The 22836-nt window shown below is 46.2% G+C and overlaps 1 protein-coding gene across 6 annotated transcripts; it reads left to right on the forward strand.

The window, feature by feature from the left end:
* The first annotated feature begins 120 nt into the window (after positions 1–120).
* secisbp2l (SECIS binding protein 2-like) lies at positions 121–21202 on the forward strand. Of its 6 annotated transcripts, none has more exons than XM_079736751.1 (18): positions 121–316; positions 3260–3504; positions 4703–5033; positions 5312–5492; positions 7232–7461; positions 8010–8034; positions 8223–8338; positions 8846–8971; positions 9109–9219; positions 10324–10491; positions 10761–10902; positions 11561–11745; positions 12330–12465; positions 12705–12867; positions 15612–15832; positions 16594–16748; positions 17245–17464; positions 18158–21202. In XM_079736751.1, exons 1-18 carry the CDS (start codon positions 296–298, stop codon positions 18823–18825), a joined length of 3444 nt encoding a protein of 1147 aa, XP_079592877.1. In that variant the 5' UTR covers positions 121–295; the 3' UTR covers positions 18826–21202. The 6 variants fall into 6 exon arrangements, with proteins under 6 accessions (XP_079592877.1, XP_079592879.1, XP_079592882.1 ...); XM_079736753.1 differs by having other exon boundaries at positions 8226–8338; XM_079736756.1 differs by having other exon boundaries at positions 5312–5474.
* Positions 21203–22836: the final 1634 nt, after the last annotated feature.

The raw sequence follows: 22836 nt of genomic DNA on the forward strand, positions 1-22836 counted from the left end.
ACAGTTGGCTTGGTTGGTGTTGTAGACCTGCACGGCTTCCGTTCCTTTTGACGCCCATTTTTTTTGCATTGACGATGCTCGTCAGCAAGCCACTGCATAGCTACGAGGAGCTAGTGTTCAGAGAGCAGCTAGCGCTGCAGCACGGAGAAGCCGGAGCGGCTTGCGGTCTGGGAACAACTGGGTGTGAATCGCAGTTCGGACGCGTCCAGTTTGTATAATGAAGAAAATAAAAGGATTTACATCCTGACGTCCACGTCGTGGTCAATGAGGGTCTGTCGTGGCATCGGTGACTGACATGGATGCAAGTGACAACAAGGTGAACGTCTTAATAGACCCTTAGCAGTCTGGGGGACTTGAGTGTGTTGCGTTCGTTCATAGTAGAGGATAGAGTTTGTAGCCTAGGCCCAGCGTATCTTTAACACGAGTAGTCATTAAATATGTCTTCTTTAAAATATTAACATGACATTCGGGGACAGTTGTCTCCGAGCAGGTCTGAAGCCTGGAAACGAAATGTAAACAGGAGGTAACTTCTTAGTGTTTCCAATGCAACAACGCTAATATGCTAACATGTAGCCAAACCCAGCTAACGCCACTCATCCTATTTATGTCAAGAGTGCGCTAAGTAATTACAATGGCTTTAGGGAGAGCAGTTTATATTGCAGCTATTGTACGTGTTTGGCGCCCTGTTAATATACCCAAAGCATGACACGTTATCTTATACATAATGGGTCTCATGAGGATCAGTACAATGTCTCCGAAGCTATAGGTTAATCAGCTGTTATCTGACAGCAGTGGTGTGTCAGTCACATGTTACGTTGTATGTCTGGACATCAATTCCCATATACACGATTCATGTATGAAAAACTACAACCCTCTATCAAACTACTCTTTGTTTTCATGTCTGGGGAGCCAAATAGTTGAGTGAATTGGCTCTAGTTGTGTTTCTGGTTCCTCAGCATTGATGACATTCCATTAAATGTCATCTGCAGTGCGTGATCGTCTCTCTGTCAATTTGGCCTTGAAGGAGGTTCTGTAACTTGAGGAGATATAGGTTCTAATCACTAGCGTCAAATTAATTAAATAATTTCTTAAACCATTTGTGGTTGGATTTGTATAAATTATGTGAAATTATGGTAACCTTAAATTCCCATTAACGATAGTTATGCCCACTTTATAAAAAAAAGAAATCCCAATTGTTTTTTATAATTACAAGGGAACAACAGATACTACAACTCAGCGTTAGCATTGCTATTTGAAAAGTATGTATGAGAGTGAATAACAAAGGCTGTGAGGAAACAAAGGACTTTGAGATTGGTAGCACCCACCAGGCCAGCCGTTCCTAGTTCTGGTCAGGCCAGCAGCTGTACATCTGGGTCTGACCTAATGCCTTTCCACAATCAAAGCTATTCACAAGTATGCACACCCATGGCACACAATCTTAGCATCTCTCACCAATGTGACCTCAAATATATTTTTGAGAATAGTTTTTCACTCTCTTGCTTTAGAGACATTTCTCGTAATGGGGTCTAGCACTAAAAATCTCAAACTAATTGAAGCCAGACCTAATTAGCTTATCTTGTGGTTCTACTAATTTATCCTCTGAAACCTAATCCAAAACAGCTTTGTGTCAACGAAGCAGTAGTACAGTCAAACAAGCCTACTCAATAGCAGTTGGTAACCCTTGAGATTTATCGGAGCATGCTCCAAGGTAACAGTGTAGTTCTCTAAAATCTTCTCATTGGTCTTGACACTTTCCCTGTACTGAACTAGGAGTGGAGGCTTCGGCAGATGTATCAGTATGTCTAGATTGTCTTGGGCAGAGAGAGGGATAAAGAGAAGTGCCCGCAGTCTCTGGGCTGTGGTGGAAAACAATGACAACCATTGGCTGCACTGGTCCTTGATTCATTCGTCCCGGCCTCTGTTGCAAAGAATTGTTGGGAGCGTCTTTGTGCTGTGAACTCGGGTCAACTCTCATCCTCCACCCCTGTACGAGAGAGCTGAGGTCGTCATGGCCTCTCACCCAGATCTTCTTCTGTGATGAATGACAACTAGTCCGTCTGATTTTAACCCTGACTTTGGCCCTGACTTGAGTCATGTCTTTTGCCTTATTTTTTGGGGGGATGGATTGATTTTTTTTTTTTGCACACATTTTTGCATGAGACAGGAAATGTTTGAAATTGAAGTATTTATAGTAGGGAAAATGTAAAAACGTGTAGGAGACCAAACGTACATCCCTCTGTGTGTTTGGTCTCTCCTACATGTTTTTACAGTTTAGGAGACTGTTGTTTTTGACAGGGCCGGTTGACTCTGTGTCCCAGACAACCTGGGACAGGCTTAAGAATGCTTTGTTGCAAGGCTGGATTTCTTTTCCTGAACTGAATGTTGATGTCACGATATGAGAATTTCAATATAAATTTATTATACGTTCAGTTATTTTATATTCTGTTTATCATATATTATATATGTTTTATATTGTGTAACATGTTTGGAGGGAGCTCTTTTGAGTGTAATTCTTTACTTAATGTTATTTACTTTTTTGTTTTTTGTTGGTTCCATATTTTCTAGTCTGCCGGGGTGTTTTCTTGGTTACTTAAGAACTTGACTCTAGATAAATAACTTTCATGGGTCCATTGTGTGCCTTCTTTTAATCACCTTGATCAAATACGACCGAATCACTCTTTCTCTCACTCTCTCTGAGACTCTCAAAGTCAAGTAAGGTATTGACTTGGTTATTTTACAGGTGTCTGTGTGATACCACATGAGACACTTGTAGGATCCTCGTGGATCTAGCCACGTTTGTAGACGTATTGCACAGTATCTGCCCTGGAGAAGTACGATGACAACCATTAAACCCAGAAGTATTATTATTACTACCTCCTGTGTGTTTAGTAACTGATATATCAATGGAGGCTTATTTGTAAGCAACCAAAATGACGTTCTGAATTGTATATGAATACCAGTATTTACATGGAAATATATATTGAAAGCAATTACATTTTATTTTGTGTAGTGCTGCTAGAATCTGGGACATAACAAATCCTGGCAAGTTTGCAAGATAACCGCCGTCCACTAATCTGGATATGATTTGGTTTGACGGAGACTAAACCAACCGTGCCCTGTTGTTATTTTCCGTGTTCCAAACACACCAGCATAGACCCGACCGTCTCGCTGTTGACCGGATCCCCACCCCACACCGCCCCATAAAGGCGACTAATGAGCCAACGGATCCTAATGGCCATGCATCGCTCTCTCCATGCAGGATGTAAAACTATCGGCAGAAGTGGAACCGTTCATCCCACAGAGGAAAGGCGCGGAAGGGCACTTGGTCAGAATGAGTCTCCCTGGAGAGTCTGGGAGCAACAACAACAACAACAGCAGCAGCAGCAGCAGCAGCAGCAACAACAACAACGGTGGTGGTGGAGGAGGCGGAGGAGTCGAGACAACCCCTATCCCCAGCTACCTCATCACCTGCTACCCCTTCGTCCAGGAGAACCAGCCCAACAGGTACTGTTGGTGTTCTGCTTCATCCGCATGGCGAGACCGCATATTTTAACCAAATTGGTGAAACGTCAACAAAAGTCTGGGGCTTGTAGACCGGGGGGGTGGGTGCACTTTCTCTCGCCTTGTATTCTGCAATTTGCAACCTAAAGTGGGGCTTGAAATTTGTTGGCTGTATATGGAAATGAGGTTGGTCATGTTTGAGAGCAGTTCCGTTAGTTCTAAAACTCACAAATCATTCCCATAACCTTCCCATAAAACGCCTGTTTGTATGCTGGTACCTGGTGTACCCATTCTCAAGTGCCTGTTTGACCATGAGCCCCGGTCTGTTTACCATTCTACCATTCACTGTATTTTCTGTTGTCTCTCATAATGAGCAGAGAGGCTCTGACTCCGCCCCTTAGCGATATAGATCAGTGATGCTCACACCACCTCCGTATTGCTATCCAGCCATTGGCTCCCCAGGTCACTTATATTCTGAACGGACACGGCCTGTTCCACAGTTCATACGCAGCCGCTATCTGCCTCTGCAGCGAGTCTCTCTTTGTCTGAGGAGATCTGTTGTATCCTGCGCACATCCGGCCCCTTTGTTTCCTTCCTTTGCCTTTTTGAATACAAGGAAATGGCCACTTATAGAACGCTGGCTGGCAGTACGCAGTTTTGATCCTTGCAAAAACGAGTCGTATGGCAGACCGAAGCACAGGCCCTGTGCTTCAATTACTCATTGAGTCATTTCTACTGTCCCCAAACCATTTCCATTCCCATCCAAATGTATGTAAATCACTTTGAAGGTGAAGACATTTACATCTAGGCCAGTGGGAGGGCCAGAGTTGGGGCCGTTGTCTTGCATAACATTTGTGGGAAATCCCACAGGGATTTTCTGAACATTGATATTTTTTTATATATATGTAATTTACGACTGTAATGGAATGCAACCAAAAGCGCAAAGGTATTTTATTATTGCTTTGATTCAAGAGCCAATCAGCAATCTTTATCGGCTCTGTGCCCAGTGATTAATTACTCTTGGTCCCGCTGTCAGCCACTTAGACTCTGGTGCATAATCACCACACGAATAACAATGTTACAACTCACCAGAATCTAGTTGCATCATTATCAAGGCAGTGTCATGTCTCCATCACACCCTATTAACCTAAGTGCATAACAGGGATTTACACCACATCCTGCCTTGGTTTCCCCCTTACAGGCAGCACACGACGATGTACAATGGAGGAGAGCTGCGCTGGCAGCAGCCCAACCCCAACCCCGGTGGGCCGTACCTGGCCTACCCCATCATGCCCTCCCCTCAGCCGCCGGTCTCCAACGACTACGCCTACTACCAGATAATGCCCGCGCCGTGCCCGCCTGTCATGGGCTTCTATCAGTCCTTCCCCGGGCCCTACCCCGGGTCCGTGCAGGCCGGGGTGGTGAACCCCGTCTCCGCGGCGGACGTCGGCGAGAGACCACATTTTGGACAAGCTTTTGGACTGACCAATCAGAGAGGGAGGGCTCTGATCCGGCCCCCTCTGCTGCCCAAGGTAACCCTGACTGTAGTCGTTCTTAAGGGCTGACTATGGTAAAAAATGTTAACCTTGCGTCGAGCAGCAAAAGGCTGTGATTGGTCCGCTCACTAAAACCCAACGCAGAACCATAGCTTCACGACTGCTTCTGCGTGGTCATTGCGTTGCGTCGACGCGGAACCATAATCAGCCCTTTAAGGCCAGAGGTCTTACATGGAGCAGGCACTAGAAATAGTGTGGGGCCTTCTCCTGTCGACGTGTCTTTTTAAACCCTTTCTCTTTGCACTTGTTTCCAGCAGCAGCAGCAGCAGCAGCAGCAGCAGCTGGGGGCGTGCCAGCCCCTCAGGGGGCGTCGCCCCCCGACCAGGAGTGTAGCAGTACAGAAGGAGGTGTGCGGGGCCCCGGGGCCCAACGGTAGAGCCAGGACGGTCCTGCTGGTGGACGCAGCGCAGCAGACCGGTATGCCGTACCACAGCAGTAATTACTCCACTTCTTAATACCTCGCATGATGTCACTGTTAACGAGGGACCTCCCTGACTACTCGTCTCCCTGACGGCTAACTGAACGTTTTTGTCAGCGACCAGTCTATTAAAAAAAAGAGAAGGCTTGGAAATGGTTTCAAACTGGTACTGGGGCAGATTTCCTTGACAGAAGTATCATGCCAACGTACGGTTTCAACCCACCGTAGCTCCCCTCATGATGACACGTCTAATATGGCCCCACTGTATCTGCCGGCACCCTGGATGATTCGCAGCGTCTGATAGAGTCGTGACTTCATGCCACGGAGCTGCCGCAAGCACAAAAGAGGAACTCTCATTCGACTTAAACCCCTGACCAGCCAACTGCTTGGTGAAAGTTTCTCTTCAGCAGTCTCCTGATCAGTGTTATGTAAAGTAACACTTTACATAAACACTAATTAACGCAGTAATACACATTATTAAAAAGCATTAGCAAAGGGGTTAGTGGTTTTGGGTTAAATAATGATGTATAAATAATGTATAAATTAATACCTTAGTCAACTTGAACACCATTGGTAAACATGAACAGTAAAGAATTACAGAACAAATAGTTAACTTTTCATTAAGTAGGTTGTTAGTTATTGCTTATTACTGCACTTACTCATGTTGAATAAGGGTTATATAATTTTCCCCTATTGTAAAATTTCCAATGACGCAAAAGGAATGTGGCAGCAATGAGGTTGAGTCACACGACATAAAAAAATGCTTTCACGCTAGTCAGGCGACAGTAAACAAGGCTGTAAACAATGACGGTGAGCCTCTAGGAACCAGGCTGGCATGCATGAGGGGACAGCCATGCTACCTCACCTGTGAAAAACACAGGAAGAATGCAGGTCTACCAGTTGGAGAAGTGTGTTCCGTAACTCAGGCTGGCACCGTATGTTAAGAAGATGTGAAGCTGAACAGTTGCCAAACACTTTCTAATCCACCGGATGACTAAGATCATTCTTGTGTGGATGGAAAACATAACGTTATTTAGTTTGTTTACTTGTTTCGTTAATAAGCAAATGTAAAAACTTAATGTTTTAGGTCAAGTTGAAAATGATATATATAACAAAATCCTAAACGTATATTAATGCCATTTGCATTTTGCTTTACGAATATATGGAAAAAGTCAATAATCCATAATCTAGATAGAAGAAGCTTATCCCACCCTTTATTAAAGATGGTAAAACACCAATCAGCATGACGTCTTGCACCGGGGACGGCGCGTCCTTTAGGCTTGTTTTATCGCTGGTGTCACCACTGTCCTTCTGTAGGGCTGATCGATTAATCGAATTCAAACCGACATCGGGATGTTATAGAAAAGGCTGATATTAATAAAAACTAACTTTATTTATTTACTTTTATTTGTAGGATTTGTTACTGTCACTGACTGGAGATCAGTAAGATTCCTATTCATTTTCTTTTACAATTCAATAGTTAGCTAAAGACCTTATACCAATTAATGCATCACTTCATCCCAACACAAAGGCCTGGCCTAAAGGACAGCAGTTTATGTGTTGACTGCTTCCAATGTTGTGTTAGTCAGACTATAGAATGATTTATTACTTGTTTAGTGAACAGTACAGAACATAGAAAAGAAAAATCACTAAAACACAATCGAAATATTGGTCGAAATAATCGCAATTCGATATTTCCCCTATTAGTTGAGCCCTGTCCTCCTGTCACAAACTCTCTCCTCCTCCTCCTCCCCAGACTTCCCCGGGGAGGTGGCCATGCGAGGGGGCGCGGAGCACGGCAGCCCCCTGCTGTGGAAGAGCCGGCCGAAGAGGAGGCAGGGGTCCAACGGGGGGGCGGAGGGCTACAGCGAGCAGGGTGCCGGCGGGGGAGAGGTGGACATCGACAGCGACAGCGGCTACTGCAGCCCCAAACACAACCAGACGGCCGCCGCCCAGCACGCCGCCGTGGGCACGCCAGCGTCCACGGTACTGTGTGTGTGTGTGTGTGTGTGTGTGTGTGTGTGTGTTGGGGCTGTGTGATTAATCGAATATTGATCTGGCTTTAGATTTTTGGACGTTATTTTCGATTTGCACATTTTGCGTATTTCTTTAAGGGGATTTTATTTTTGGAGAGAAATGTTGAATAAATGCATCATGTTTTCAAACTCAAAAAGAATCTTTTAAATAATCGTGATTTCAATATTGGCCAAAATAATCGTGATTATGAGTTTTTCCATAAGTGTGTGTGTTTGTGTGTGTGTGCGTAGGTGACTGCATATGTATTCGTAGGTGACTGCATATGTGTTTGTGTGTGTGTTGAGACATACTTTGGTCTTTCTATGCATTAAAAAGTACTGCTGACACCATGATATAATACCATAGTGACTTATCCTGTGTATCTTATTTTATGCAAGCTGGTAAAAAAACTGTTTTAGTAGCTACTAATCAGGAAAATGGTCTACAAAGTCATGTTCCTGGTTGCTTTTCCCTACCCAACTAAGGTCCTTACTATTTTGTTCTTTCTTTCTTGACAGGGAGTAGAAGCAGGTGTGATGACCGGTATGTTCATTTGAATGTTTATTTCTTCATTTTGTGTGTGTGGTTAAAAGTGTCAAATTAACATTTGACAAGAGAAGCTGGTGGGATACATAAAGCAATGCTACCTTTAAGTCTGGGATGCATTTGGTTTGCAATTGTGTGTGTGTGTGTGTGCGTGTGTGTGTGTGTGTGTGTGTGTGTGTGTTCAGCAGGGAGCTGGGTGAATGTAGCCCCCCAGGCAGCACAGAAGCCCTGGGGGGAGAGGAATGGCCCCTTCCACAGAGGAGACCAGAGGAAGCCTACTGACCAGAGGGGCTTCCCACAGGTGCACAGCATGTCCACTGTACACTGTCTTACTAAAGGGCTGATTATGGTTCCGCGTTGACCCAACGCAAGGGGGTTCACGGACCCAATGCGTCCGTGCGGACCCTCCTGACGTGCGCCTCCAAAAGATGTTAACCTTGCGTCGAGGCGAAGGGTTGTGATTGGTCTTATCACTAAAACCGACGCAGAGCCAAAACAGGTTCGCGACTGCGTCGAAGCGCCTGCATGGTCGTTGCACTGCGTCGACGTGGAACCATAATCTGCCCTTAAGTGCAGCTTCTGAGTGTCAGCAATGTCATATGCAGAATTTCATAAAGATGGCGCTGCACAAGGAGAAGGGAATGCAACAGAAGGAGCAATCAAAATCTATCTATATGAAATAAACGTCCTTCTCAGAGGAGGATAGTTTTTTTGCTTTAATTCCGAGCGGATTGAGCAAGAGCAGAGCAGAGCCACAGCGTGACTTTAGTTATTTAATCTGATTGGCCGTCTGCCATTCTCTCGTCAGGATTTCCATGTCGGAGGCTACGCTGGCCGCCTGCAGCACAACCTGAACGCCAACCCCGCAGACAAGAGGCTGTTGCCAGGAGGGGCTCCCGGGTCCCAGCCCGTTCCCGAACCCCTGTACTTTGAGGTGGGTGGGGCTCACGGTCACATGCACTGGATCACGGGGTCTGTTTAGGTGTTGTTGCTGTTACACTACATCGTTCAGCCACACTGCATGAAACTTTTGCATAGAGTCACGATTTCCATTATGTCATCTCCTGTCAGGATGAGGATGAGTTTCCGGAGCTGGCCCCAAGCGGGTTGGCCCAGCGCAACGCCAAGGCGGATTCCAACACGGGACCGACGCAGACGCAAGCCAAGATCCACAAGAACCTGGTGAGAAGGGTTCTAATTTTCAATGAAAGACTAGAACCTGAAGGGCCATCAGAGTAGGCTTCACCACTGGACACGGATCAGTCTTCTACAAAAACAACAGAAAGCAAGAAAAACTTTGAATATATGAAAAATGAGTTACAGCTTTCACACTTCCACTTCAAGCTGGACATTCTCCTGATATCACCCAAGGGGGATGTATGTGTGAACGCAAAAGTCTGAATCCGCCCCTCCCCCGCTGCCCCGGCAGGGCACCCAGTGTATAAAGTCTGGGGATCAGAGAGCTTGAGAAGTCCCAACAAGCCAGTGGGCGTGTTGCTGGCGTGTGGGGGACGCCAGCAAGTCCTCGCCTGTATTTTGCGTTACAACTCCTTCCTGCATTCCACTCCTCTGTTTCCACTCTTCTGTTGTTATTGCGGATACGGTCTAAATAAATTCAGTATTGATATCAACGGGAAAAAGTGTCAGCATTACGCAGTTGGAAGCCTCACCCGCGGTCTTCGGTGTGTTATAAACAAAACACTGTGGCTTCGGCCGCATACGTTTTGCGTCACGTCCTGCCTCCTACACGCTCTACCCAGGCACCACTAAAATATCTCAGATATGTGTGGACTGTGTTTGTTGAATGTGTGAAAGGGCAACTCCGGATCATCTCTGGACCCGATTCTCTGGAGAAGATCATGTGTGAAAGTGTGTGAAAGGCCTGTTGGTGTGTCTATTTTTGCTAAAGCCTTTTATGTATTTGTTAATTGCCCTGTAACCAGGAATTGCACTTCTCAGAGCGACCATGTGTACTTTGCATGTGACATTTACATTTAGGGCATTAAGCAGACGCTTTTATCCAAAGGGACTTACAGTAAGTACATTTGTCATAAGAAAGTGAACAAATATATCGCTGTAGGTGCAGTAAGGATGTTCATAGAACCAACTGAAAAGCACTAACAATCACTAGGTTAACCCATTCCCCCTACACAACAGCGATACCTAGGATAAGATGCTACACAACTAAGTACTACAAATAAATACAACATGGGTCTAACAACCCGTGTTGACTTTGACAGTGTGTCCGAGACCTCCGTAACACCATCTGTCTCGTCTAACCCACAGCTGGACAACCTGCCGGAGAACTCCCCCATGAACATCGTGCAGACGCCCATCCCCATCACCACCTCGGTGCCCAAGCGGGCCAAGAGCCAGAGGAAGAAGGCCCTGGCGGCCGCCCTGGCCACGGCCCAGGAGTACTCCGAGATCAGCATGGAGCAGCGCAAACTACAGGTAAGGGTCAGGGTCAAAGGTCAAAGGTTATTATTTGTCACATACTCATACAGCATGTGCAGCGAAATGTTTGTGTGTCATACTCAGTATTTCTGTGCTTGAATAGAATACAATCTTAAGTTTTAACAGAAACTAAGAATATTATAAATAGATATCAAATGAAAACTGGATAAGCAGGGAGTACAAATCGCATTGTGCAATACGGCCACGGTTAAAGCAGGCATTGCAGAGGTTTAACCCCAGGGCGTCGTTCCCTTGTGGGCCTGCAGGAGGCGCTGACCAAGGCGGCGGGGAAGAAGAGCAAGACCCCGGTGCAGCTGGACCTGGGAGACATGCTGGCTGCGCTGGAGAAACACCAGCAGGCCATGAAGGCACGGCAGCTCAACAACACCAAGCCTCTGTCCTTCACAGGTACATGCACACGCAGACAGACACGCAGACAGACACGCAGACAGACACGCAGACAGACACGCAGACAGACACGCAGACAGACACGCAGACAGACACGCAGACAGACACGCAGACAGACACACAGACAGACACTCAGACAGACAGACACGCAGACGGACACACAGACAGACAGACACGCAGATGGACAGACACGCAGGCAGACAGACACGCAGACGGACACACAGACAGACAGACACGCAGACGGACAGACACACAGACACACAGACAGACATGCAGGCAGACAGACACACAGACACGCAGGCAGACACACAGACACGCAGGCAGACACACAGACACACAGGCAGGCAGGCAGACACACAGACAGGCAGGCAGACAGACAGACACGCAGACAGACACACAGGCAGGCAGGCAGGCAGACAGACAGACAGACAGACAGACAGACAGACGGACATCAGGTATAACTGAATAATTATGTTTTAGTTGACTGATTTAGGCACAAGCCGAGTTTTCCTACTTCATTATTAGCGAAAGTAAGTTCACCAGAGTTGGCGCCACTTGCTTAACCTCTCCCTCTGTCTTAATGATAAGATTATGATACAAACACAGCAATGTTAACGGTACTCTGAGGTTTGACAGTGCTCCTCTCCTCTCCCTCCAGTGGGGACGACGGCCCCCTTCCACAGCTCGGGCCCCAGTGGTGTGTCGTCCGCGTCCAAGGGCCACCACCACCAGCAGCAGGCCGGGGCCCCCTCCCACAACGCCCTGGACTCCACCGCCCCCCGCGTCCGCAGGGGCAAGGAGCGAGAGATGCCCAAGGTCAAGCGTCCCACGGCGCTCAAGAAGGTACACACTAATGTTAAAATTAATTAACATTAGTTACTACAGTGATATGCAATATTGTATTTTATTGAGTTAGGGTTAACCCTTTTCAATTGTATATTTTAATGAATTAGGTTAAGGTTAGGTGTGTGTGTGCCTGTGTGTGCCAGTGATACACACACACACACACACACACACACACACACACACACACACACACACACACACACACACACACACACACACACACACATGCATTGGTAAACATGCACTCTATTAGTTAACTATTAGTTCATGCTTAGCTAACTTTTAGTTCATGCTTATAACTGCATTAGCCAACGTTAATTCAAGGATAATAAGGTTCCCTTCCCTGGGAGTATAAGATTCAAGATGACTTATTGTCATATGCACAGCAAGTACAGCAGCAGGCGCTGGCAATGAAATTCTTGAGTCTCAGGCTCCTTCAACAATGCAACATAAATAGAAAAAGTGTAAGAGAATAAAATGTAATAATAATAGCTGTAAACGTGTCTCCCATCAGTGTGCATGAGGTGAGCATTAGGAGTGAGGGGTTTGATTGACGGGGATGTTGTTCTGCTCCCGTCCAGATCATCCTGAAGGAGCGCGAGGGGAAGAAGGGGAAGCCCAGCGTGGAGCCAGGGACCTCGGGCCCAGAGGAGCAGAACCCGGACGAGGAGCTCCACTTCACAGACGACCTCACGCAGGAGCCCGCCTCCCAAGAGGGTGAGCCTGGGGGGGGGGGGGGGGGGGGGGGGGGGGGCGGGGGCCTTAGCGTCTATTTTTGTCTCTTTGTATTTTTATTGTATTGTATTTGTATCCTGTGTTTTCCATCTGCTGCTTGGCTGTTGCAACAAACAGATCTCTCTATCCAATCGAATCGATCTGATCTCGTACCTTACAACAATCTCTGTATGAACAACGCGCTTCACTGTCTTATCTTTGTGTGTCGGTCTTTCTGCCAGAGAACGGACTGAGCATGCCCAGTGACGCCTCCCTGTCTCCGGCGAGTCAGAACTCTCCGTACAGCATCACGCCCGTGTCCCAAGGCTCGCCCGCCAGCTCCGGCATCGGCAGCCCTATGGCGGCCAACGCCATCACCAAGATCCACAGCCGGCGCTTCAGAGAGTGAGCACGCACACACGCACTAAAACCAACAAACGCAGTCACACACACACAAACACACGTATGCACACACACACACGTTAACACAAATGAACACAGTCACACACACACACACACCAACGCACATATGCACTCACATATTACCTCAAATAAACAGTCACACACACTAGTGATCGACGGATATATCGGCCGGCCGATATTATCTGCTGATCTTTGCTTTTTTTACGTGTATCGTATCGGCTGATTTTTCTTTGGCGGTGTCGTACGATTTTTTATATTTATTTTTTTTGTTATTTTTCGGCATGATCTACAGACAGTTCAATAAATGTTAATATTTTTAAATTGAGACATTGTAACATTTGTTATCATCATTGTGCCATTTTTATGATATAAATTGAGGGAGGCTTAGCCTTGAAATCCAGACCCACATCTAGAAAACTGTAGGGTCTGGCAACGAGTAATGAAAATCAAGCATGCATTGAAAATATCAGAAGAATACAAGGGGTGACGTATCCAGACCAGTGGAGCTAACCAATAGATAAGACTCTTGCCGTATCCGGTCGGTAAAATATATACCCTTTTGGCCCGCCTATATTGATACATTGATGTGATTGATTAATGTTCTGGGCCAGGGGAGGCCCAGAATATACACGAGTATATTGCTCGTTCCCAGAGTGACTCGCTGAGCAAATTCAAATTGTGCTCTCGCGAGAACTGTGGATTTCCAGGGTATTATCAGCTCCAATATCGGCTCAAGAAAATCAGTATCGGCGTATCGGTTATCGGCTAAGGCTGATGAAAAAAAATCGGTATCGGCCCTAAAAAATCCATATCGGTCGATCCCTAACACACACACACCAACGCACTTATGCACTCACACATTGCCACAAATAAACGCGGTCACTCACACACATACAACACATGTATGCACTCACACATTACCAGTTAAATGCTGTCACACACAGACCAACTGGCGTATGCACTCACACACGCTCACACAATTGCATGTAAACACGCACGCGGAACACTCGAAGGTAGTCATGCAAACAAACACGCATGCAGTAACGTATATAAAATGCACAGTCATGCACGCAAACATGCACACATAAGTGCACATATTCACACTAAAGCCACTTTTTGCATGAGCGTTTTGCATCACAGAGAGCCAGTTAAGTAGAAAAAAAAACATATTCTATGAAAACCCCAAGAACTAGAAAATGACTGGAAAATGCATTCTACCCTTGGCAGCGGACATGTTTGGCCATCCCCGAAAGATTCAGCCGCTCTTTAGCTGACCAGCATATTTTAAAAGTGGACGGATTTTCTTGAGGGTGGTGCCATACAATAAGGACTTGTGGCTCTTTGAGTATGGCACAGACGCCTCTCACGTATCCCCATGCTCAGCAAAACCTCAGCTCGGTGCCACAGGGAGGCCTTTGTCCAACGGCTGTGGGCTCCATTGTCCTCCGCACCCCCCCTTCCTCCTGACACGTCCAGCGATTTAAAGCCTCCACAGCACCGCCGGCGCCAGGCTCCGCCCCCGTCCTCGCTCTGCTCCCCAGCGGAACGCGGCCGGTGGCTGCTCAGGCCACACTGCGTCGATACCGCGTCACCGGGCGGCCGTGGAGCGCCGCGGCCGCTTCTAGATGTTCAAGCTGCTCACTGCAGCTCTGCTCATGGGGCAGCATAGAAGGGCCGAGCGATTGGTCGTATTCGAACCGGCATCGCGATGTAACGGAAAGCCATGTGCAAATCGCAAAAGACTGCGTTTTTTGTTTTCTTTTGTGATTTGTTACTGTAGCTGACTAGAGATCAGCAGGATTCGTATTTATTTTTCTTTTACAATTCAATAGTTAAATAAAGATGTTATAATATATATTCATCTCAACACAAAGGCCTGACCTAAAGGAAAGGGCAGTTTATATGTTGACTGCTTCCAGTGTTGTGTGGGTCATAATATAGAATGATTAATTGCTTGTTTAGTGAATAATACAGAACGTAAGGAACTTTAAATAGAAAAATCGCATACTAACTAACACGATATTGGTCAAAATAATCGCAATTAGACTATTTCCCCAAATGGTTCAGCCCTACAGAATAGTTTCCTGATTGATGTGGATCCTGGTTAGATGTAATATCTGGGGGGTTGACAGACTGAACAAAACAGCACTTCACACACATGGGTAGCAGCTGTGGAACGTTGCATAAACTAACCCTAACCCTAGTTGGGTTTGATTATTCTTGTGGTTAATGCAAATGAGCGACGTACCTATATAGTAGCTATCCAAAAACTGAACAGGAAACCAGAAAGGGGAAGTGGCGGAGTAAAACATTTATTTATTTGAAAGTAATTTTGTATAGGCCTACTTAATATATGCAATATATAACATACAATAAGGATTTCTTTCATCCTTTGTTTGCAGTTTATCTAGTTTATTTTTTATCACACATGTATGTGTGTTGTGTCTGTGGCCCTGCAAGTCTTTTAGACATGGTTTGGGGGCAGATCCCTCCAGCATCGGATGTTTTGGCTTGTCCATCCCCGCTTAAAGTTAAGTGTTCACTTCTAGCCAATCGCGTGCTAACCGATCCCCGACTCCAGCACCACGATTGGTCGAAAATAAATATGAAGCGAAAGTGGGTGCCGCCCATATCTGAGAGATGTCAGACGTTCTTTGATTCCGAAGTGTGAGGCGTGAGCCTGTGACTCAGTGGTGACCCCTTGTGGCCGTGCTCCGCCTCTGCAGGTACTGCAACCAGGTGCTGAATAAGGAGATCGACGAGAGCGTGACCATGCTGCTGCAGGAGCTGGTGCGCTTCCAGGAGCGCGTGTACCAGAAGGACCCCACCAAGGCCAAGTCGAAGCGGCGGCTGGTCATGGGCCTGCGGGAGGTCACCAAGCACATGAAGCTCAGCAAGATCAAGTGCGTCATCATCTCCCCCAACTGTGAGAAGATCCAGGCCAAAGGTGAGGGCAGCGGACGAAGGGGAAGCCCGCTCTGTTTGTGGGAACACTCGCTGATAAAAACAAGGAGAACACACATTTGTTTCTATAATCTATGGGCAGGCTTTTAGTTTTCCTCTTTACTGGTAAAGTGTTAACTTTTCTGAATGTCGTTGACCATGCGTGTCATTGTTAATGTGTGCCAGACAATGCAGAGGAGGATAGCGTGTTTCAGACAAAGGGGGCAGAGAGGACACTTGAACTTTTATGAAACGTTTTTCCTGTGTTCATTCCACTGGTCAGGGTTCATGTGTTCATTCCACTGGTCAGGATTCATGTGTTCATTCCACTGGTCAGGGTTCATGTGTTCATTCCACTGGTCAGGGTTCATGTGTTCATTCCACTGGTCAGGGTTAATGGGTTCATTCCACTGGTCAGGGTTCATGTGTTCATTCCACTGGTCAGGGTTAATGAGTTCATTCCACTGGTCAGGTTTAAAGGTGACATATACCATGAGGTGTGAGCGTGATTATCTAGGTGGGCGTGTCCACCTAGATGTATGACGGACAGATGACCAACGTTTGCTACTGTCCACTGGGTAGGCTGGTAGACTGATCTATCCAGCACACATCTAGGTGGACACGCCCACTTGTGATGTCAGAAGACGCAGATTTCCAAAACAGCTTGTAACGGCCAATCACACTCACACCTGGTGGTATCATATGTCACCTTTAATGTGTTCATTCCCCAGTGCTGACTACAGCTCTACTGTGTGTGGGTTTCAGGTGGGCTGGATGAAGCTCTGTACAACGTGATCGCCATGGCCAGGGAGCAGGAGATCCCCTTCGTGTTCGCCCTGGGCCGGAAGGCTCTGGGCCGCTGCGTCAACAAGCTGGTGCCCGTCAGCGTGGTGGGCATCTTCAACTTCTCTGGGGCCGAGGTGAGTCGCTGCTACCCGGTCTTTTCGGAAGGAGCGTCCCAGTCGCACATATTCAGTTTGGTATATTTAAACATACAAAGTGACTCGGCGAGGGGGCTGCATAAAAGAAAATAAGCAGCATGATGTAAGCAATCTATATACAAAATATTGAAAAATAAGAATTAAAACCAGATAGTCAGAAAAAATGTTAAGTTATTGCCAACTATTAATCATGTAGGCTGTGAAAGGCTATTAGAGGCTTTGAACTGGGAATGGTGCGTGTACACTATAATTAGAACAAATACAAGTAAATACTGATTAAGTTAGGTATATACATGCATGTTTATACATTTGTATAACTTTCTATAATATTTGTATAGGATTTCAAAGTCAATTTTGTTATTCATATTCTTAATTTCGATATTAAAAACATTGAATTAGAATTATAATGCCAGGATGCTTCTATCCAAGTGTTTTAGGTCTCTCTTCACCGCTCTCGCTCTCTCTCCGCTGCCAGGCCTTGTTCAACCAGCTGGTGTCCCTCACCGAGGAGGCCCGCAAGGCCTACAAGGACATGGTGTCGGCCCTGGAGCAGGAGCAGGCCGAGGAGGCCCTGAAGAACGTCAAGAAGGTCCCCCACCACATGGGCCACTCCCGGAACCCCTCCGCCGCCTCCGCCATCTCCTTCTGCTCCGTCATCTCCGAGCCCATCTCTGAGGTCAACGAGAAGGAGTACGGTAAGACCCCCCCACACACACACACACACACACAGGCTCCTCCCCGGTTCTCCTGGTCACCGTGGTTACAATGCGGTCGCGAGCTCTCCGTGTTTGACTGAGCCGACACAGTCACGAGCTTTGGATCATTAGATTAAGATCCATGTGACAAAGATTTGTGATTTTCAAGCGGAGTAATTGAGTTAAAACGAGAAGACATGAGCATCCCTCGGATTAAGCCACGGCCCTTTGTTTAACGTGTGCTACAGTGGCATCACAAACGTGTGTCTGCACTCCTGTCTCCCAGAAGACCAGGCTATAAGGACCCCTTTCCAGTACCACACAAAGCAGTAGGGCTGCTCCATTATGAGTTTGAAAACATAATGCACTTATTCAGCATTTCTCTCCAAAAAAACACTTTGGAACTGAGATAAAATACAAAATGTTAAAATAGAAAATGTTCGATTCGAAAATAATGTACAAATATGCAGCCGCCTTTTCTGCGATTTCTATAAGCATCTAATATATATATATTTTTTGCAATAATAATAGTTTCTACTCGATTATTTTAGCTTGGAGATCGTTTGACCCAAAAATCGAGATCGCCGTCAAAATGAGATGAATTACACAGCCCTACAAGGCAGTGCATTGTCATAACCCACACGCTCCCCCGGCTGTGTATCCCCCGGGCCGCGTGCCTCTGACCCGCTCTAGAGACCAACTGGAGGAGCATGGTGGAGACGTCCGACGCCCAGGAGCCTGCGGAGGCTGAGCCTAGCCGCCTGGCCCCCGCCCCCACCTCCAACGCCGCCACCGCCTCCCAGAGGGACCACCACAGCCCAGCCGCCGCCGCCGCCGCCGCCGCCGCCAGCACCAGCAGCAGCAGCAGCACCACCAGCCCGGCGGTGACCCAGGCGCCGCAGCCCAGGGGGAGTGCCTCGACGGCGGGCAGCGGCGAGCGGGAGGAGGGCCGCGTGGACGACCGGCTGGAGCTGGCCTCGCAGCAGAGCACGGAGACGGGCTCCCTGGACGGCAGCTGCCGGGAGCAGCTGCACTCCTCCATCACCTCCACCACCTCCACCCTGGTGCCGGGCATGCTGGAGGAGGAGGACGAGGAGGAGGAGGAGGAGGAGGACTACACGCCGGAGCCCATCTCGGTGGAGGTGCCGGCGCTGAGCAGCCGCATCGAGTCCTGGGTCTCCAAGACCCTGGAGAACCTGCAGCTGGGAAAGGACCAGGACAGCACGGACGATGAGGAAGAGGAGGAGGAGGAGGAGGAGGAGACGGCGGGACAGAGCGAGGAGGAGATCGAGTCGGCCGACCTCCCGGATGAGCGGGCTGAAGGCAAGGGGCAGGCGGAGACCAAGAAGACGGCGGGTTGATCCCACGACTCCTCCTTGTTTTCCTCCCGCTTCACTCTCCTTTTTATCGGTTGGTTTTTATTTGTCCGTTCTTTCGTTCATCCTCCTTCCCGTCGTGTCCAGGGCGACCTCACCCACATCTCCAGACACCCAGACATTATCTCAGGTATATCCAGCGAACCAACCGTACCGTTCCACACGGACACACCCCCCCCACCACCACACGCAGCAGGCTGAGGCTCTACAGAGAGACAGAGGGCCAGCCCAACCCAAATCTAAGGCAGTCACAAATACACAACCCAACACCTTCGTTCTTCTCTTTTTGTTTTGATTACCTTTCTTTTTCTGATCTAGGAATACCTGATTTTGCCCTATTTTCGTTTTCTTCTGTTTATTTTTTCAAACACGTGCGTCTCTTAAGAGGAACTGGCCCACTGCCTGTTTACACTTGAATCAGAGGACTACCGAGAGGAGAGAGAGAGAGAAACGGTGGGCCCCACGGACGGGGACCTTGGCTCTGTCCCAGATCCCTTCCTCTCTTCCACCCCTCATGCGTCTCTCCCCTTGAGAGCACAGAGTTCACCAAGTTTACGGTCTCTGTTTGCGTGTACGTGTGCATATATATCTGCGTGTGTGTGGGTCCAGTTGGTTTGTAGCTGGCCGCTAGCTGCTACAACGAGACCTAGCGTCCCGCCGTGTGGATTAGCTTTATGTTATGACAATATGCAGTTCTATGATTTTTATTTGTTTGACTTATTTGCAGCTTCTTCACCCCCCCCACCCACCCCTTTCTCACCGATTCAAGAAGGAAAGGATATCTATATGTGCACTATTGCTGTGATGCTTTTTAATTCAGCAGGATATTAGCACTCGGGTTTTACTCAAGTGAAACTCACTCCCATCTAGAAGTTGTGTTCTTTTTCTTATCGTTTTGTTTTCATTAATATGTTACATAAACAAACAAGTCAATTTGACCCACTAATGGTTCAAGATGCTTGTATGTGTGTATATAAAATGACCTGTAACGTCTGCTCTATTTGGCTGTGCCTGGTGTGAAATTATTCTTTGTTTTAGTGTGGAGTGGTGTTGCAATCCGTCTGCAGTCTTGTCGTGTTTCCATCTTGGGTTATTCTGCTCTGTCCCTAATAAGATCTGTCCTACCCGCAGAGCAGAGGACACACACACACACACACACTATTAAACCACTCCTGTCACATCGTTTGCGTAGACAGAGATGTATTATATTTTGTTCTGCCATATCCACCACCAAACGACTCCTCTCGCTGCTCACACCCTAGAGACAAGCTATTCTCATTGGGATTGGGCAAAATTTAGGCGTGCCGTGATGAGGCCATCATACATAGGGACTACTTCAGCACTGGTAGTGACCGGAAATGTGTAAATATATGCGTATTTTATTTTTGTTTTACAGTGTTCTAAAACATGACCACCTTGTTTGTTAAGCCATATAGGAACAACTGTGGTGTGTCCGTTGGAAGCTAATTCAATAAAGTATTTGATGGTGAGGCGTTCAGTGAACTGTATGCCATGCAGTGACTCTGCTATGGAGACCGCGTGTAGGGCCATATGCAATATGAAGCCCTACAGATGGAACAAGGCTATGTACTTAGTATTATGCTTTTTGGAGTATGAAACGTCTTCAGTAGTTTGATAATTGGGTACGCTGTGTCTGGGCTACAAGATGCCGTTTCTTCCATAAAAGTGTGTTGGTAGTGTGTATGTGTGTGGCGATCGACAGCAAGTGTGTCCTTTGCACTATGTATATACAGTACCGGAAAGGTCTGGTAACTAATGTGAAAAAAAATGGTTCCATGAAGTACCTTTTTCAGTGTGTTCTTCGTCTTTATATGGATATTTAAAGTTTCATGTGTCACACTAGCAATGTCGTTTATAGGACATGGCTTCATACCCTGGTGTTTATACTACCATCTATTTTACGATTAATATCATTAAACTATTGTTTAAGTAACCCTTTTACCCTGGTTCATCTCTGTCCTATCTATCAAACAAGAAAAATATCCCGAGCGCCTACCACTCGACACTGTAATCCTACGGTTTGGTCACCAGGGGGAGACAGTGCTGCTTTAGACCCGTCTTGACTGGACCATTTGTTAGTGGTCCGTTTCGTTTGTATAAATATTATCCCAAACATACACGCACTTATGGAATAGTGATGTACTGTGTAGACAAACAAACAAAAAGGAAAAAAAACATTGTGACTTGATTAAGAATTTATTTTTACACCATGTAAAATGTTTACTTTGTAATTAAATTTGTACTTGCTGTGTGTAACTACATGGATTCTAGTTTGACCATATGCTTGCTGTGAAGCTAATGGATATGATGACTGTTTTCCGTAACTCCTCCCTGTGCAGATGACAAGAAAATAAAGTATGAAAACATATGCTTTGCGAGGTATGACTGCAATCCACATTGTCCTCATAAGGAAATGCATATCTCCTGCAAATTCCATTCCATCCCTATGTGTAAGTTCAAGTTCAGATCATGTCATTTTCATATAACGCGCCCAGATTTCTGAATGGCGCAACAGCATCCGATATAGTGAAAAAAGTGTTGAGTCCAACTTTATTTTCTTTTACATTTCATACGGAAAGTAACCTCTCAAGGTGCTTCACATTACTAATGATTAGTAAATCCAACTGTCCTATGTCGCAAACTAGAAAAAGTGTTTCCTACCTGCTTTTTCAGCCTGATTGAAAAACGCATTGAAATACTAACTGTTGAGTTGAGAAAACGAGTCGAGCAGCGTATCATGCGATGTCGTGCTCATGCTCACGATCGTCTGTTGAATCGTGTTTTTCATGTAACACAGAACGAAATGTAAACCCATGCATTTTGGATGGGAGCGTTTCTCTGACTTTTACGTGCTACACAGAACGACATTTAAACCAATGCATTTCAGTGAGTTTTTTTCGACTTCAGAAGCGTGCACTCTCTAGTTATGCATACGTGAAGACAATCCGATTTTTCAGATTTAACGGCTACAATAACGGCTCTAAACATGTGACATGCCTGCGTTTTTTTGGCCTATTCTTTTTGTCCATGTCACGTGGCTATCAAGGTTGCTATGGTGATTGCTATGGACACCTCCCCCCGCACACCCAGTTATTGTATATATCCATATGCACTTGTTTGCGACCTATCGCCATTATTGCATTTCACAGTGTCAAAAGTGGTATCAAAATAGGTTTTATTTCACAACTGACAACATTGTCCAACTTCATGAAGACATTTGGCATATAAACCTTTGCAAACAAGGAGACAATGTTTCCATTTAGCAAATTGCACAAATGAATCATTAAAAAAAAACAAAGTAAATCATCAAACTAATTTGCATCTTGACGGAAAAAAATATGACGTGTACAGGCAAAATGGCTTCAATGTTCGTTGATTGCAAGGATTGAATAGGATCGGTCAAGGGTTCCTTTGCTTTGTGCATTCAGTTTCACTCTTCCTCATTCATGCAATATCCAGTCTCTGGCTACATGGAAAGCACACCAGTTTCCCATCATGTTCAACAACACATGCTCCCATAATGTGCAACCCCAAACACTCAGTGGTTACCTCCACATGACCAACACCTGCACCTAACCACCTTGTGTCATATGACTCTTGCCTAGGTCTGCAAACGGATCTGACTGACCTGGCTACTGGTTGGTGTGAACAGATATGGTTCTTGTGTCGAGTGAGGAGCTAGACAGACGGCTAACTAAAAATTATGACATTTTGAGAATTATGATTCAGATGACAGATTTTATTACACTTTTATTATTACTATATTTCTATGGCTAAACAGTTGTAAACCCTGTGTACTGTACAATATTATATATTTGAACTAAACAAAAGTAAAAATACATTGACATAGGCAGAACTTACAACTCGAACAAATAAACCCACGATAATGTGTCAAATGTTTCCATCTGAAATGGGTCGCCTATGATTTAAACCTCCACTACGTAACATTTCTACTGCTACTACATAAAAAAATAT

The sequence above is a fragment of the Pollachius pollachius genome (genome assembly GCF_949987615.1).
Source record: "Pollachius pollachius genome assembly, chromosome: 5".
Lineage (NCBI taxonomy): Eukaryota > Metazoa > Chordata > Actinopteri > Gadiformes > Gadidae > Pollachius > Pollachius pollachius.

Excerpts from the sequence above, each read along its gene's own strand:
- secisbp2l (XM_079736751.1), top strand. The coding sequence starts at position 296 with ATGGATGCAAGTGACAACAAG. Across the intron at positions 8,972-9,108 it reads CCGAACCCCTGTACTTTGAG|GATGAGGATGAGTTTCCGGA; the intron begins GTGGGTGGGGCT and ends ATCTCCTGTCAG. Across the intron at positions 17,465-18,157 it reads GGTCAACGAGAAGGAGTACG|AGACCAACTGGAGGAGCATG; the intron begins GTAAGACCCCCC and ends GACCCGCTCTAG.